We start from the raw sequence: 19,220 nt of genomic DNA on the forward strand, positions 1-19,220 counted from the left end.
CACAGCAACACAATACAACAGACAAGACACTACCAACGTATAGTACAGAATATTAACCAACTACTATGTGTATGTGAGCTGTAACCATGTGCTTTCCAGCCATTTACCAAGAACAAAAAAAAACTGCAAAGCATGCTGGGAAACAGTATGCCCCAAGCTTACGATATAAATTGTGTATGTTAAGAAAAAAAAAACACTTTAATAAAACCTACACACACAGTTACAGTATATAGTATATTGTTAAACGATCATAGGAGGTCATATATGAGCTGTGTAAGATAATGGATATGATAGATGGAAGCCACCCTTTTACGTCATAACACATGCTTGAATACAACACTATGGCAGCTTAGGAGGGACACTAAAGACATCACCGCTTCCTGTGCACGCTGGAACTTACAAATTATCTCCTTTGTGCCCTCATTCATGTTCGCATTTGCTTGCTAACTGCCCTCACTCTGTGCTAGCAGCTCCCACCTCTACAAAGAGGCTTTATAGATGAGAGATGCTCACTCTCTTTTGTGTTTCATATAGAGCCAATGCGCACAGACACATGCAGAGTGAAACCTCTTGTCATCTAGCTTGCGTACCACAGAAAGATGGAGCGGACATGCATACACTGATGTCAGTTTGTCGAGGGTTCATTATTACCAACCTGTTTTTTTTTTGTTTGTTTTGAGAGGCTGTAGAAAGTAGCCTCCTCACGCCTGTATATTCCATTTTTGTGACCTCCCCCTCCAACTACCCTATTTTTTCTCCTCTTTTCACTGCTTTCAATGCAGTCACATACAGTACATGAATTAGTTACATAGAGAAAAGCTCTCTTGTCAGCAGGGAGGGCGAGCATCTCGGTGAAGTGGTCTTCCAAGACACAGGAGAGTAAATAGGCTGGACCCATTTCACTTCAAGTAGCTTTCAAGCAAAAGGTGCTTTTTGCAGTGTTATTTTTAATCTTGAATACTGTCCCTGTAGTTGGAAAAGGCAGTCTCATTTAATCAATATAAGTAAAATAATCTAAATTACAGGACTGTTGGGATAGGCTCCAGCATACCCGCGTGAGAACACGCAGTATAGCAAATGGATGGGCTTCAAGGCCTTATCCATTGGAAAAATATCAAAATTAGTAGTACAGTCGTCCCTCACTACATTGCAGTTCAAACATCGCTCCCTCACTCTGTCGCATTTTTTTTCAGAAATGTTTTCAGAAATTTCAGAAAAATTTGGAAGTGGTATGGTTTTGTTTGATTATTTTGTTTGACTTGCTCACTCAGTTTCAAACCCATTCTTAAGTTTAATAAATGTTGTTATATGTTCAATATACATTAGTAAAATGTATCTTGTCTCCTCAGAGATCCTGTAGCCTGCTTATAAGCATTGCACAATATAACGGTATTGTCGGCGTGTATGTCTATGGATACCAGATTAATGTCAGACTGGCATGAATACTATATCAATCAAGCAATAAACGTCATAGCGAGGATGATGTTGATGTTGATCTTTTTATTAATGCCATATGCGATCGACCCTCATTACTTTCGAGATGCTACAACAAGGAACTTTTCCAATGTTAACGGTGAGTTATCTTATTTCTTATTGTGTCATGAGGTTGTTTTTGAGGTCAGATAGCATACGGGTGCTGCAAGTTGTCCCTTCTATGGCCATCTCCCTGCATAGCTGACTTTGATTGGGCGTTATGGGGTGCCAGGTCCTGGCAGGTGTTCGGAGCAGAGACACCTGTTCGGCCATGTGCTGGTTTAGTGATCCATTTACTGGGAACCATGGGCGGTCACCGCGGGACATCCAAAACATGCCAAGTCATTCAGCAAAGATTTACAGGCACGCTCTTCTTCTATCCCTCCCTGGCCTTCACTCACTTCTATGCATGCCTCAGAGATGACTCGAGCTGTTTCATTGATTAACTAATGTACACCAGCTGTCTTGCATATGCATCACCTTGAATCACAGCTTTAAATAGCCTTTTTAAAGGGAATACACTATTGCAGTGACTTACAGTATGTATGTTGATTGTCTGTGCATCTTGTATCCTGCTTTTCCACCATGCTGTCAACTTCTTCCTAAGAGACTCAGGCCCAGTGGGCGGGGTGGACAAAATACTGGCCCAGGATTGTTGTTAAAGAGGAGCCCGACCAATGCGACCGACATATTCCCCATAATGACTAGAATAAACTTTAAATTTGCAGGTTCATATCAGACCTTTGGCTCATAGATGAAGAAATTGCATTTCTTAAGCCCAGAAAACACAGGCCTGAATGGACTATAAAGAGCGTATGTTCGGTAAACAGGAAATGAACCAGGCACAAGGCTTTTTCATAGAACGAGAGGAATGTTACCGTTTTGTACCGCAGTAGCCTCAATGCATCTGTGGCTCAGTGTGACCCAGTCATTATCCAGAGGAGTTGTCTCTCGTTCGCTTCCTTCACCACTCACTGTGGATACTAGAGTTTGTAGTGGGTGGCATGCACAAAGACTCAACTCACAAGTATAGTGGATGGGTGTAGAAAGAGAATACAATCCTGCAATGTTGTTTTTTCACCAGAAGAAAAGTATACTCATGTGGAACATGGTGGTGGCCGCATGTTTTGAGCTTGTGTAACACATACCACCTCGTGTGGCTGTGCTATAGTTTGTTCAGTAAACCTCGCTTCCTGATGCCACTGGACAATGAGTTCATAGCGCAGGGCTTTTAACTCGTTGGCCAGCGCTGCTTCACTCTCATTTGGTGGGGATGTGGGGTTCGAGCCCTGGTGTGTGCAGGTACACTATAAGAGTTGTTGTTTTTTTGTCAGCTGGAATTGGGGCTTGACTAAAAGTGGAGGGGCTTTTGAACAGTTGAAAATAGGCAAATTGCATGTTCATAGTAATTCTGGGGCAAAGTTAACATCTTTTGCAAATTCTGAGCCTGGCGATGTCATAATGTGCACATTACCTGAGTACATTTACTCCCATCACTCCCATCAGTATGCTTTTATCTCTAACCATTTTCAAGCAATCTTTTGAAATAGTAACATAAAAACTGAAAAGAACTCATATTATGATAGAATTCTTTCAGTGATTTACAGTGGTATAAACCTGCTGTTTTAACAGTTGTGTGTTCACTTCCTGTATCCACTCACACAAGTACAGAGTTGCGAGAGGCTCTGTGGAATCTGTTTTCAATATTTGTCAGGAATCTCTTTAAGTCATAGCCACACTTGCTCCCAAAAGTGAGGTTTTGGCGAGTGGTACTGGCTTAGCCGCACCGTCTGCACCGATGAGCCATTCTGTCACATTTCTGTAGACATAGACACCCCCTCCTCCCACATCCTCGCACCGAAGTTGCACCCTCTCACCCAAAACAACACCAAATCCTGTCTGTCTGTCTCTCTCCCTTGCATACACACACTGGTATCGTTTCATTTTGTTGGACGATAAAGACAAGAAGACGAGGATGAGGTCTCATTAGTCTGTGTAGGTTGGTCTCGCTGTGACCCCAACATGCGCAGGTGTCAGTGACCTTCCTGTAGAGGCCAGGCCTCTGTAGCAACCCGCAGACATGAGCGGGGTGCCACTGTGGGCCTGCAGCAACCTGATAGAGGAGCCTTGAGAGCCCACCATAAATCATGTTTTGATGTACACTGCCTCCATATCACAAGCTGTCACATGCTGTCAGCGAGCCTTGTTAACACCGCTATTCAGAGTGGTAATGAGGAGCAGTGAGCAGCACACAGCTTTTACTTGATTTCTTTCACGACTTTGTTTCACTGTCATGAGAGTGGGCTCTTTATAACGCTGCAGTACTGCGCTGCTGTTGCCTGGTTGCTGTGGAAATGCACAATTTCACGCCGAAATAATCTTTACCAGCATTCCATTATCTGCTTTATTCCTTGCATGGATTAACCTTGATAAGATCCCTTCTATGGCAGCCCTGCTGATTTAAATAGTGCAAAACTTCTAAGTACTCTGCTATGGGATCTTCTTAAGTCGGCAGTGGTTGCTTATGATTACTGAAATATAATAACATGCAAACCCATAGTTGTTGAAAGAAGAAGGAAGCGGAGTGGGTGAAGGTGGTGGCGGGGGGTCGAGAAGCAGGCAGGAAAAAGGACAATTTTTTTTGGCACATCCTGTTAAGGTAAAAGACTGAACAAACTTTTGCAACTCAAGATTAAATGTATTGCTGAGACATCATACGCTTAAGTCGAAAATTATGATTTCAAGAAGGCATATCACTCTTAAGAATTCAAGAAGGTAAATGATTCATATCCTCTATTATTGGACAGTTTGCCACTTTTTAAAGGATCCTGGAAACTACTAATATAACCTAGAAGACTTCATGAGAGACTGGATAAAAATAAAAAAAAAATGTTTTGTAAACCTAATGCCAACTTCCAATGTGTGAAGAAGTTAATTGATTATTCCACTACAAACTTACAACAAGCTTGTACATTGGATATGCCTGGCATGAGAAACGGTGTGAATAATTTTGTATTCAGAACTTTCTGTCAATACAATAATATAAAAACAAACAAAAATAATGAAAAAATAAACAAACTGTAATACATAATATAAAACATGATGCATTGCGTCAGATGCATTGCATGCAACACAGGTCAAAAAGCCATGCCTAAGGAAATGTCAATACAATATTTGTTTTCAAAATTTGGCACAGTCAGTCTCCTCTATGGTTGGGGCCTCCACTCCTCCCTATGAAATATTTTTAAGTTTGTATGTATTCTTTTCAAGCTGCTGTGCCTCCTCTGAATTCTTCTGGTGCCTCACACTTTGAAAAGCCCAGTAAAAGCATTATAATCTATTAGTGACTCTGCACTCTAACTTTGGAAAGGCTGCTCTCCACTGTGTTGTCATTTCATTCCATTTCAATGTAACAGGACTTGTTCAGCGTGATGCAGGAAGACACATCTTGTATTCTGTTTATTTTCAACTGTGCAATTTCATTTCAGAAATTAAGAAACAAAGGCCATAATGACTGTGCTAGCCCTGATCCTGAAGACTGTTTCGGGCACAGCCCCCTCATGGATGACCATTTCGGCAAACTAAGCGAAGAGAGTGATTTAATGTACAAGCGCTGCGGTGTAAGTACTTCCTTTCGTCCCCTGCTGTTTTGTGTTGATGGTTGTCTTTATGTCGATGTTCACTGCAGGCGCTAAACAAGAAAGAACACAGAGGTTGTGATAGCCCGGACCCCGATGCCTCATATGTCCTCACTCCCCACACTGAAGAAAAGTATAAAAAAATTAATGAGGAGTTTGATAATATGATGAGAAATCATAAAATCGTAAGTACTGTAAATGCAGTTTGAGTTTTTTTTTTTTTTTTGCTTGGCTTTGTGTGCCACAAGGATTTTTTGTTTCTCTTTTCGTTAACCTCCCACAAAACTCTCAAAGTATGCTTTTCCTCTTCTGGAGTGTTGAATTTTTTTGCAAGTGATATTTAATACACCTTGATAAGATCACATTTTTTAAGCCAAAGATATTAAAATGGAGTAAATACTGCATTGAAAGAGTGGTGCGTTTATCACCTTACTTTATAAATGGGGCAGGACATTTTCATCATCACCAATTATGACGCAAGTCTTGTGTGATCTTATCATGCGTGCCATATTCTCTCTGTTCCTGACACGAAGAGCATTACTTTGCCATTAACAAAGTCACGATAACACACAGACTGACCACACTGGATGAAGGCTGTAATGACACTTTGTTTTAATCACTGACACGTGTCATTTTCATTCACGCTTTGCACAGTCAGCACAAGGTTCAATGGATGTGATTCTTGTAGCTGCTGTAATGCATCTTTTCGCTACGCTGCACAAATGCACACAGATGCTTCAAAAGACAAAATGTGCGCCTGTTGTGCTGACCGCTGCAATGCCAGATGATCACCTGAATGCATGTTTTTGGACTTGTGTATTTTTCTCCTGTTATTTGTTTGTGCTGCAGCAGCACTGAAGATCTGTCTATTATAGCGTTTGTACCATGTCCTCGCTAAATTGTGAAATTTACGTCAATTTTGTATTTGTTGTGTTGGTATCTTTTAGCTGGGAATGACACAAGGAAGTGACAAAAGACTTAAAATGTTGAGTATTTTGATCTTACTTGACAGTTTTGAAGAATGCAATCTTTTCCATTTTCCCACACACAACACCAGGCTGGGTGAAGCGACTGACATTTTGGAGGCATTATATGTGGTTATGACAACCAATGATAGCTAACATTAGCATGTAAACTAAACAATCTAAACCAATCATTATCATTAGCTGACAACAAACATAGCTGTGCACATCGCTGTGCAGCATTGGAGCAGGGAGAGGGCAGAATACACAATTCAAGGGTTGGTGCCCCCCATGGAGGACCTAACCAAGGCAGACAGCAACTTTAATATCTTAAATAAAACATTGTTTGACATTCTCTTGTCATTTCCAGCTGACATATACCCAACAATTAATGTGGCCAGTATGTGAATAATGACCACAAACTGTTATTCACTATTAATAGGTACATTACAAAATGATTGTGTATACTGCTCTATTATCAGTGTGAAATGTGAAAGAGTTGCCTTTTTCTAAATCGGTGTCCTTTTTATTAAAGCAAACTCTCCAGCATAGCTCTCAATTGATACCATGACAACCGCTGATCATCATTATCAGACCTTGGATGGTTGTATTTGTGTGTAAATTTGTGTGTATGTGTCCCTGTTTCAGCCTACAGCCTTGCCTCAGCAGAACTTCTCCATGCATGTGGCGGTGCCGGTGTCCAATCCTAATACCATGTACCAGCCAGGAGGGACTTTACCAGTGGCCGCAGCCTCCCTGACTGACAATGGGATGCTGTCCCCTCCACAGGCCTCTTTGCATAGGAACATGGGCTCCAGTGGGGGCCCCCAGAGGCCCACAAGTGCAGGTTAGTTGGTTGGTTGGAGGACGCCACCCGCAGTCAGTGCACTGCACATTTACGCACTGATACGCTCCACAGTTGAGTAAATAAGCACCTCTGCGCTACTACACGACGAGATAAAATAGACACACTGATTTTCGAAATTGTATCCAGTGTGACCTGAACCTAAGGTCAAGCTATCAAGTCATATTCATTCATCAGTTTGTTGATTTGATGCCCCACATTCACTGCTCACCCTGTAACTCAGGGGTCTCAAACTCAGTTTACCTGGGGGCCACTGGCGCTAGGGTCTGGGCAAGGCTGGGCCGCATCTGGTTTTCCAAAAAAAAAAAAACGCATTTATTAAAAACAGAAAAATATCCAAACTTTTTCAGTGCTTTGGTTCCGATTTTCTACAATAACAGCTCTGATAAAACATTCCACTGTTCTCAAATATATTAATTTTTATTTTCCTGCACAAAATAAATCATTAATCAAACGTAATAATTTTTTCTGGGTACATGATACCATACAGAATCCATTGCAAACTTGCGCGGGCCGCACTAACATTAAACTTTCATATCAAGGCGGGGGCCTCAAACTAGTGTCCTGCGGGCCGCGTGTGTTTGAGACCCCTGCTGTAACTTATTTAGGTACCCGGTACGAGCATTGTGGTAAAAAAGATGTGTATGTGTGCTAGTACTTGGATGACTGGTTTGATTCCATCAGCCCAGATGGCTTTTTGCAAGATGCAGCTACACACTGCATATGACAGAAGTACATGCGGTAAGGTGTGAAATGTCTCATTCAGATGTGACTTCATATCAAGAGGTGTCTGACACCTTCTTATTCGCAGTTCTTATAATGGTTGTCTTGCAAACTGGTTTTTGTAGTTTAATTGGTGTATTCGAAAAAAGGACTCTCATTTCGATTCTGTTGGTGTGCTTTAATTTCAGTTTATGGCTTATAATGTGTCCTCTCTATCATAAAAACTTTAAGAGAGGCCTTGATAAAGCCTGAACTTACAAGTGCATGATTGATGGCTGGCTGCAAGTGCATCGTCATGATGGAAAGCTGTGTTCGCTGCCTGTAAACGAATGCCGTTTTATGTTTTTTTGTCCCTGTCATGGGCACACTCTGGGGGGAGAACTTGCTTCCATTTCACGGGTTGTGAAGATAAATCTACAAGACATTCACGTCTGATCTGGCACCCCCATCACACACGAATGCTCGTTTTGCAGAGGGATGTAGATGGTTAATCATATCCCTCTGTGCATCTCAGGCATGCTGGATACCACAGACCTCTCAGTGCCAAGCGGTGTGGGCTCCAGCCCAGCGGGTAAGTCTTCCCAGAGATTTATTTGCTCTCTGTTGCGCTGCCCAGTAGACCTCCTGCTTAGCACTTGAGCTGGATAGTTATGTATCCATCTGTGATTGGTTCAAGACAGTGTGCACTCTCAGTGGCTGATTGGGCCTTTGCTTGGCTATATATCCACTGCACGCTAATAGCTTACATGCAGACCCCCTATTAACACAGGAAATGTGTGATTATGCTTGTTGTACACATGCATGGAAGTTTGGAAAAGGTCCATTACACGGTGCGGTGATTGTGCTTGAAAAGGCTAACCAGGCGAGGTGGCTGACTGACTCTGGCTGGCAAATAAACGCAGCATTGCCTTTAAACTCACCACCACGTGTAGCCCCACGGTGTTTCCTTCCCTCTACTGACAGGTGCATCTGTCCCCCTGTCTATGGTAGCAGCCCTTATAAGGCTGCTACGATGTCCAGACCAGCATAACCCTGTAGGTATTCAGGCCATGATATTCCACTAAGTCCTCAGTACACAATGACCGGACAGCCTGCCATGGCTGCAATGTGCTGTGTGAGAGGCGATGGCAGGTGGCCTTTAACTCTTTCCTCACTCTCATTATACAGCAGCCGCCTATTACCAAATGGGGTGATATTTAATACCATTAGCTAGTTTAAAATGATTTGTGAGAAGATCGTTAAAGGGGACCTATTGTGCTAATTTTTCAGCCCTCTGTATTGAGTTGTGGACTCCTGTAGAGCAGTTACACACAATAACCGACATTTCATGTTCACAAAAACAGTCCTGTGTCTAATACTGCTGAGAGATGAACATATTTTTCTCTTGCTGGGAATCACCAAATACAATAACTTCTGCCTGAGCTTGTTTCGTAAACAGAAAAGCAGAGCTGTATAAAAGGAAGTCCGCCGCTCTGTGACATCACAAAGAGGCAGTTTTACCACGCCTTTTGAAACAGAGCAATTTGAGCCATCCCAAACTTCTTTTTGGGCTCACTTCCAAATACAAAAACCTCATATGAAACTTTGACATTGTTTAACACGAGAATACAACATTCCAACTGCATTTATAGGTCAGAAAAATGGAAAAAGCATAGTTCAAGCTTGATTCAAATGATCTGCTACTATTCAAGAGACGACTGTTAAGCAAACACATTTTCAAACATGTGGTATCGTTTAGCTTGATTTAAATGTTCGGTCCATTTGGAGCTGTTAATACATACATATATAATTTTGTCTTGTCATTTGTCTTTCTTTTCATACGATCCCATAAAAATCTGCATATTTCATACCTACTTGCAAATGGTGAATTTGTAATCAAAATCTTTAATCGTTTGGCAGCCCTCACACATACATTGTCAACAGTGTCTGGACCAGGACGGACTTCAGACGGTGACAAAATAATACAATTATGTAAATTATACAACATTTTGACAATTTAACAAATTATAATAGACACCTACTGTAGTTTATAATTGTACTTTATGAAGTGTGTATACATTTTTGTGGGGGACATCCTGTATATACCTATTAGGGGTTCTTGCAATTATTACAGTCTTGCAAGATTAAAAAGTGATGAGATTTGTCGTTCTGAAAAAAAAGCTGTCTCCCAACAATAAATAAATTAAATGATAAATGAAAACGAAGTTGATAATTTTGCCGGCCTCCATATATGCATGTGTGTTTTCCTTGTTGTTTGCTTCAAGACAAACGGGGAGAGTGTTTATTCTGGTATTGGTTTCAGCACCTACCTAGAATGACGGCACCCCTTGTACAGCTTCTGTCTCTGTGGGGTGAGGCGGGGCCACTGGCATACACACAACAAAAATAGTGGAGCTTTTTGAGCAGCAATGTGATATAAGAGTTAGGAGGGACAGAAATGCTTGCAAATCGAAATGGAATATTAATAATGAGCACGGTGGGCCCATCAACACGAATGAACCAGTAAAATTGTGTCCATTCACAGGAAAATCATCATAAAAGAAATGCTGTTTTTTAATACGATTGAAAAGTCAGGTGTTTTGATAACTTGGTATGGACCACCTTGGTACTTGTTTGTGCTGTGGTCAAGGCACAGTCTGGTGTCGAAAGGCAGCCGGCAGTGGGCACAGGGTGAGTGTTTTGCAGCTGTTGTTTGTACCGAGTGTGTGGAACAGCAGAGACCACAGGATGGAGAAAGATCCCCAGGCTTGCTGTCCAATGACCATTCCTGACATATACATGTGCTTTACAACTCGTAATATGACCACCACAACAGCCTTTCAAAGTTACCAGATGGAGAGTCTGCCTTGTGGATATCGGCATTTTCTCCTCATCAGTCGATTTTAACGCACATTTTATGTACACTTTATGGCATTGGTTTGCTCTGTGAAGAAATGAGTGACTCATTTAATTGTTGGGCGTCATTTTTCTTCTCACATAGTTGTCTCACATGCTGTTTTAATGGTCATGTCAGGGGACATTTCCTGTTTTTATTGTCTTAATAGCTACATCCTCAGGCACCCATCCATTTTCTACACTGTTTGTCCTCATTCGGGTCACAGTTGACCTGAGGCCTGTCCCAACTGACTTCAGAGGAGATGCGGGCTACACCTTGGACTGGTCACTAGCCAATCACAGGCACATATAGACAAACATATAGACACACTCACATTCACACAGAGATGCAGAGACACAGAGAACCCTTGGTCTCCTGACTGTGAGGCCTTCGGTCTGTGTTGCTCATGCCTTTTAATTTTATACCAATACCCCCATGCTCAACCACTTTATGGGCAGCAGGTATTTAGAATGAAAGTTGCATTGAATAAGCAGGTGAATGGTCTGCAATACAATACCCCTGCAAGATATACACACCCTACCATTGAAGGAACCATTGAAAGTGGGGGAAAAAGCATAATATAACGAGTCAAGCAATGATGTTAATTTTTGGTCCTTTAATTTATGATATTCTGTGTTACATTTTGTGCTTGCAAACACTCTCATAAATTACTTTTTGGTCTGTAAACACAAGAGCCAGTCACATTGTGCGCGTCAGAAGAATTTGCAGTGTGCGCAGCAAGAATGCAATGTGTGTGCCGCAAGTGTGTGGAGGAAGAATACGGTGCGTGCCTGTGCAGCTACACTGATGAAGTACAACATCACATATTAGAGTTTTCCACTTCATTATGTCTCCCAAGCAGCCGTGCGCCAAAGAAAGGGAAAGCCATCATCATGAAAGTGAAAATGAACATCATAAAATGCTCAGACAAACATCCACCAATATTAGACACCCCATTGAAGTGTCTCATTTTTTTTAACAGTAAGCGCTTACTTATGCAATTACTGTACATTGCCAAACCCTTAAGATAAGTAACATAAGTCAACTTTAAATATGTGCAAGATTTGGTCCAAATGTATACATATATTCAGTGTATATCTGGCAAAAACATACAAAAATATATAGAGTTGCAGTCATCTGGAAATCCAATTGAGATGCTGTGCTTAGTGGGTCAAAAGTCAAAGCTACATCTGTATTGTAGTCAGTAGTATTCTCTCTTGGCAACCCCCATCAAGGGAAATGCTGGATCCTGAGACATGTGACATCTTAATCAGTTGGATGCACATTCCCTAAAGTTGTCAATGTTAATTCATGTCTAAATTAGCCTCTGCATTTATTAGTGATGGTATTTATGAGTGATATATCCACTAGTATATTTCAGATATATTGTAAGTTAATTGAAAGTCTGTTTTATAATTTAAAAATGTAAAAAAAATTACTAAAATAAATACATTTAATATTATGAAAATCCATTTGTACTACCTTATCTTAAGCCTATGCCTGGCCCTCTCTGCAGCTGAGTAGATGAAGCAATATGAATTTTATTTAATACTGCAGTTGCATATTATGTGACAATGTAGTACTAGTTAATCAAGTTTATCAATTGCTGATAATGCAGCAATTGAATGAGTTGGATGAAATGTCAAAATGAACGTAGGTCACTGCTTTGCCTTCAATACATATTCCATATTGTCTTCTCTACTTTACAACAGCACCTCTATTTTAAGACCATGGACATATACACCACTATGAAGACCATAAACACTTCAGTCAATTCTTATGTGATCAAAGTCACAGCTGATGGATGTTTGTGTATATACTGTTGATTCAGCTGTGAGATACTATTGTGGGCTTCATAACTGTTTATTTGACCGTAAATTGTTGCCCGTGCTTATCTGCAGGCAGTGCGGCTATTGTTCTATTATGTTCCTACGCAAAGAGCCTCCTCGTTGTGCACACACATTTTGTTTCGCTCGGACACGCTGAACACAATAGAGAAGTCAGCGACTTGTTGAAGTGTTACTGATCTGTTGATGCGCCGCCAGATACCATTCAGTCTTTCTTCCTCTTCTTTTTAGTGTTTTAACATGTGTTTTTAACTAAGAGAATATAAATGTTCAATGTATATATGTATGATTCAAAAATACCGTGATATAAAAAGTATAAATAAATAAGCGCAGATTGATAACTTACATTTAAAATTTAAAGTAGTTATTTTAGACTGTAAATTGAAATAAACCACTGTAAACGGATACTATATTGCTATTATGTTATGTAATTTCAAAATAACTATTTAATTGACACACAACAAAAAATCACAACAAGTTCAAAATTATTCATCCTTTTATAGTTCATGAGACTGGTATGGAACCTTAGTAGCTGACCGCTTTAATCAAAAGGAAGTGACTGTGCAATTCAGTGTGTGAACGTTGCAGCACGTTGTTATTGCATGTGTACATTCTGCAAAATCACTCACATTTTTGTTTCTTTTTTAATTGTTTTCATCCAGCTATAATGGTTTCAGCTATTTCTCTTAAGTAGTCACAGTACATTTGTCAGGGAACTGCCCCGTATCTGGAGGTGCAAAAAAGGCACTTGGATGTAATCATTCACAGTAAAAAACAAAAGGCTCATCAATTTTAAAATGGCCATTTTATTTTTGTAACTGTTCGGGATAATTATGCACATCTATTAAAACTTCCCAGAGGGATGAAAACACTTAAAGCCGTGTGCTGCAGAATGCCAGAAAACAACAAGAGTTTGTGTGTGTGTGTGTGTGTGTGTGTGATAGACAAGGGTGATGACTGGGATTGTTGTCAGTCACAGTTTGTGGTTTCATGATGTGTGCCTGTTGCTGTGCACCTCTGCAGGGAACGGTTTTGTTAACCCCAGGGGCTCCCCGGGCCTCCTCAGCACACCCAGTGGCAACGGTCTGGGTAAAGTCATGCCTACCAAGTCTCCACCACCCCCTGGAGGGAGCATGGGAATGGGAAGCCGCAAGCCAGACCTAAGGGTTGTTATCCCTCCATCGAGCAAAGGGATGATGCCCCCGCTGGTGAGTACCGCACACACCGCTGCACACACTTAAGATGCACCATATGGACAAAAGTATTGGGTTATTACGTCTACAATAATTGACAATAAAGCCACAAGAGCGAACAGTCCTCAGGGAAGTCTTGATATAAGATTTCAGTCTGGTGGAAGCAGGTCAGAAGTTCCTCCAAACATGCCTTTATAGACCTTGGGGCTTCCCCAAATTGTTCCCACATACAAGCATAGAATTATCCCAAACTTTGAACATTTAACTCGGCATGGGAGTTAGCACGGTACCACTTCACACATGTCCAGAGGCAAAACTTGGAATTTTACCTGATACTATATGTATTATGGTACTATGTGTATTATTCTGTGGTTTCCAGCATGTCAAGCCTATACAAGCCGATACTGTATGGTTGCTGAAGCCGTATAAGTCATTGGTCATTGCCTTGTCATTTTAACATTTGAAAATACAGGCCTGAAAATAACAAAAACAAGCATGAATCCTATATTACCTTACCCCGCCTCAGCTCTGGACGCTGCTATTTTCTATTTACTGTATTTTACAGACTATGTTGCTCCAGAGGAGCATTGTTCAGCCAGCCAAAATGACCAAGTCCCGAATTGCCACCTTCTACCATTCATTCGTTCAGAGTGTCCGAGCTGTCTTCGGACGAGAGGCGGGGTACACCCTGGACTGGTCGCCAGCCAATCACAGGGCACATATAGACAAACAACCATTCACACTCACATTCATACCTATGGACATGTTTTGGGAATGTGGGAGGAAACCGGAGTACCCGGAGAAAGCCCACGCATGCACGGGGAGAACATGCAAACTCCACACAGAGATGGCCGAGGGTGGAATTGAACTCGGGTCTCCTAGGTGTGAGGTGCTAACACACATGCCACACACACTTTTCAGCATGCTGTACCAGGTTTTCTCCTGGTACTCTGGCTTTCCAAAAACATTATTAATTGGTTAATTGGTGACTCCAAATTGTCCATAGGTATGAATGTGAGTGTGAATGGTTGTTTGTCTATATGTGCCCTGTGATTGGCTGGCGATCAGTCCAGTGTGCACCCCGCTTCTCTCCCAAACTTAGCCAGCATACGCACGACCATAATGAGGATAAGTGGCATAGGAAATGGAGGGATGGGTGATTGACAGCCAAAATATGAAAACACATCCAGATAATACGGTACTCCACAGTCTCTACTTTGCTTCAATGGTACCGTTTGTCCTCAGTCTTCTCTTGGATAAAATCTGTTCTCTTTCTATTTTGTAAACACATTTTTGTGACCACATTTTGATCGATGAATTAATGGTTTCAAAGCTGTGTCCCAAGACGTTTGTCCACTGTGTGTGTCAGCCTGCGGCAAGACTGAGTGGAATGTCACATTTCCGTGTAGATTTTTAGAGCTTTCCAAGTTTTTAGCACACAAAGCACTGCTGTTTTTGTATTAAGTCCCCATCAAACCAATAATCTGCAGCCGAAGCACTGTAATGCTCTATAAATTATTCACATAAACATGTGGCTTCATCATGATAATCAAGCACTCTGACCACGATGAACACCTAGGGCTACACTACACTTAGTTCGTGTACTACACAAGTACACTTGTATACACTTTATTTGCCCATCATAATGTAGCATCTACTGTGTTTTTGTTTTTGAGAGCAGTGACCCAGATTAGCGTGAGCTGAGCAAACCTTTTGCAGACGGGCACAAGTCTGCGGAGGTTGGCGGTGGTGGCAGGTCTGCAGACAGCCTGTCATTAGACCATAATGGTATTAAATTAATCACATCTCAGCGTGACGGAGTGAAGATGAAGACTTAATCAGGGGCCCAGGGTGTGAGCCAGATAATATCTTGTCGCCCTTGTCGCGTCTTCCCGACGCCATTGATTGAGTGTGGGGCATTAAGGCAGCCCTGGCCCGGTCGAAGGATCTTCCACTAGCAAAGAAATAAATGAATTAGAGCCAGTGTGGTGTAAATAGACGTGTCATGTCCCCAAATAGTGGCTTGTTTATTTACTTTACTACAGATACAGGATATGAAGGATACCTTTATTTCAGGAGAGACCTTTCTTTGTCCAAATTCTTATCACAATGGGAATTGTGCAACTGTTTAATGGTCTTGAAACTGTATATGAATTACTTAGGGCTGGGCGATATATCGGTATTTTTAAAATATCGATATTTACTTTTATTATACTATAACCATACCAACCAATATATGAATAACCGTTTATCGATGTATAGACTGGATTTGAGCTGTATCTCCCTCATGCCTGCACACAAGTGTGCCAGGCGCCAGCCTGGTCTGTCCATGGCATACAGCTCCAGCTGTTTGGGAGGAATGATATTTGATATTGGACTTCACGCAGTCCTTTAATCTTTTGCGTGGTCTGCCTTGATTTTGCTTTCTGGTATAGAAACAATACTCGAATATGAATAATAGAGACATTGCATTTGTCAGAGTGGATGCCATTATTTGAGGATATACAATGAGGCAGAGTACATTACTAACCTGCGTGTACTGTTAGACAGTAATTTTTTTACTTGTAAATAATTTGAAAAGGCAGGTGATTTTCATCAATCAAACGGTCAAACAGAACATCTTTTAATGTTGTCTGCCAGTCATTAATGTCAAAAAGAGGGGGCTTTAAAAAGAAAACAGGGCTTTAAAAAGATTGATCATCTTATATTTGTGTCAATATGATATTATCAGTGAAGTAATATTAGCTGGGATGTTGCCTGCTTTTGCTGTTGTTCTGTTCTTCCGTTCTTTTCTTTTTTTTTAGCACCTAAGAACTTTGCAAACTTCACAATCACACATCGCTGGGGTACTGCAGCTACATGTGTGAAATAAACACAAAACACAAAAACGAACACATCTGGCACTTTAGTTTAGCAGCAGAATGGCACAACAGCAGGCCCAGAAATGATGGAACTTCTAAACAATATAAACTCTTCGTTCATGTAATGCTACTTTTCATTTCCTTCCAGTCAGAGGAAGAGGAAATGGATTTGGTGAGTTATATGGGTTGAAAAAGTGCTTCCGATGATGGAACATGCAATACTAGACTGACTATTAGCTTTTAAAAAAAAAAAAAAATGCCTGCCGTAATAACATGCAGAGAAAGCCTTTTTGTCATTGCATGTTTTGGCTTTGGCTTGTGAAAATTGCCTCAGCCTGTTCACTTGGCTTCCTCATTGTCTACACATGCATGTAGGCAACTCTAGTAGTGTGATGCTTTGTAGATGCGTTCAAAAACAAACAATGCCATTGAAGTGTTTGGGAATGCTGAAAACAAAACACACAGTGATTTATTATATATATTTTTATAACGAAGACACTGACATCATCTTGAATGAGGTAATTCTGTCAGATACATGTTGAAGTCATCTGGCCTCGGAGTACTGGAACAATGCAAGGAAGCTGTCAGCATGAGGATGAGGTTGATGATGATGATGAGGCCATGCTGCCTCAAGCACAGCCGCTGGCAGCTGCACAGATGTTTGCTATGTTATGGTCTACACAATGTCTGCGATTGATTGTCGCCGCGTGGTTCAAAGTGTGATGCATGGACAGACTATGCTGTGTTTGAGTGGACGGCATGACACTGCTTGATTTCATGAATGTAAATATGGAAATGAACATTCAAAACTTGTCACTTAAAATGATGCGGCACAATCAATGTTTTAGAGTTTAAGTTACTGTATTGCTACAGAAATGTTATTCAATAAACAAGAGCCCCCATAGTAGCCAACTGTGGGCATGTACTACCATCTTGTGGTCAAGACTATATTTACTGCATACTATTTTGTTTTTGTAGTTTTTTTTTACAAACAGTTATTAGGCAGTTTAATAGATAATAAAAAAATATCCACAGTTAATTTCTTGAGTCATTTTATTATTTCTTATTTATTATTATCATTATTTACTCTTTGTACAATGTCCTCAAGGGGCCACAAAGGTGCCACAAATATATTCTTATACTTCTTATTAGTATTCATATACCTTGGGAAGTATCAGAACTCAATTACACTTATCTACAATTATACTATTTTCTATATCTATATATATTTTTTTATTTTATTTTATTTTTTTTTCTTGTTTGGGTAATTATTATCTTTACAATTACAGGTATGCCTATTCATCTGTTCCAGATAAGATTTATTTTGGGAAAGACGGAAATGTCGTCATTTAAATTAGCACTTTCATGTACAGTACAGTCTATTTCTCTCCACATACAGTATGAACAAAACTATTTTAAAAAATGTAATTGTAAAACATTTAAGGCTATAAACTGCTATTGTTCATTCATTTTCTACCGCTTATCCTCACAAGGGTTGTGAGGGTGCTGGAGCCTATCCCAACTGTCACCTGGGCGAGAGGCGGGGTACACCCTGGACTGGTCGCCAGCCAATCACAGGGCACATATAGACAAACAACCATTCACACTCACATTCATACCTATGGAGGATTTGGAGTCGCCAATTAACCTAGCATGTTTTTGGAATGTGGGAGGAAACCAGAGTCCCGGGATAAAACAGAGATGGCCAAGGGTGGAATTGAACTTGGGAACTGCTATTATATAAACTCTACATTTTCTTTCATTCATTTTCTACCGCTTATCATCACGAGAGTCGCAAGCCAATCACAGGGCACATATAACTCTATATTTTGTTTATTATTATTACTGCAGAATACACAGAGGATAAGCAGCTCCCAGTCCACCCAGCCACTGGCCACTCCAGTGGTGTCTGTCACCACCCCCAGCTTACCTCCACAAGGCCTTGTCTACTCAGGCATGCCCACCTCTTACAACCCTGCAGGTAAGTTTGACCCCCGCGCCTTCATGTGAAACATAAGAGAACATAAAAGTGCACAATGTTGGAACTTTAATGTGAGATTGAGACTTCCGACTATGTTTCTTTTGCAGAATATTCCCTAAGCAGTGCAGAGATCTCCTCCCTGCAGGGCTTTGGCTCTCCTGGGTTGTCGTTGGGCTCCATGTCCGCATGGCAACAGCATCAACTTGGCCAGGCAGCACTTAATTCTTTGGTGTGAGTAGAACAAGGAGGGTACACACGGGGGTAGGCGGTCCAAGCCAAAAAAGACACATATAGACAAACAACCATTGAGACTCTCATTCATACCTATGGACGATTAACCTAACATGCATGTTTTTTGGAATATGGGAGGAAGCTGGAGTACCCAGAGGGGGGGGTTATTTGGGTTCAGCGGGGAGCATTGTAGCAAAGCTCAAACTTAATGTGGAATTGACAGAAGGGCACCACCAGAAGTGGATCCTGCGGCTTAATTTGACTCCACACGGAATGTATTTACAGATCGTTGCTCTTGATTCTATGGGTGGTGATGCATGACCATTCTGGAGCGATTTGTCTGGTTAATTCTGATAACGAACAAGACGCCAGTTGGCTAACTTGTTACACGGCCCCCGTGTGGTCGGCGTCTAACTTCTTAGAAGGAAGAGTGATGTTCAGCCACGCCAGATTGACCAGTAACAGGTCCGTGATGCCCTTGCATGTCCGTTCGGGTCTGCACGTGCGACACACTGAGCGGGTCAGCATGTGTCTACCCTGCACATATCACACACTTGTGATATGGATTGGG

At 41.2% G+C, this 19,220-nt stretch overlaps 1 protein-coding gene across 10 annotated transcripts in view; it reads left to right on the forward strand.

Annotated features, from left to right (window-relative positions):
- mef2aa (myocyte enhancer factor 2aa) overlaps positions 1-19,220 on the forward strand; it is a 69,702-nt gene that overhangs the window by 46,826 nt on the left and 3,656 nt on the right. For 3 of the 10 annotated variants that reach the window (XM_058074713.2, XM_078789874.1, XM_058074712.2), the window contains 8 exons: positions 4,962-5,093; positions 5,162-5,296; positions 6,722-6,920; positions 8,176-8,232; positions 13,407-13,591; positions 16,586-16,609; positions 18,289-18,418; positions 18,526-18,649. In XM_058074713.2, the coding sequence (XP_057930696.2) occupies positions 4,962-5,093; positions 5,162-5,296; positions 6,722-6,920; positions 8,176-8,232; positions 13,407-13,591; positions 16,586-16,609; positions 18,289-18,418; positions 18,526-18,649 (986 nt within the window). The remainder of the gene's footprint in view (positions 1-4,961; positions 5,094-5,161; positions 5,297-6,721; positions 6,921-8,175; positions 8,233-13,406; positions 13,592-16,585; positions 16,610-18,288; positions 18,419-18,525; positions 18,650-19,220) is intronic. The other 7 variants (XM_058074718.2, XM_058074714.2, XM_058074716.2 and 4 more) reach the window with 7 other exon arrangements.

This window comes from Doryrhamphus excisus, linkage group LG1, assembly GCF_037039965.1.
Source record: "Doryrhamphus excisus strain RoL-2023G ecotype Guam linkage group LG1, RoL_Dexc_Guam_v1.1, whole genome shotgun sequence".
Lineage (NCBI taxonomy): Eukaryota > Metazoa > Chordata > Actinopteri > Syngnathiformes > Syngnathidae > Doryrhamphus > Doryrhamphus excisus.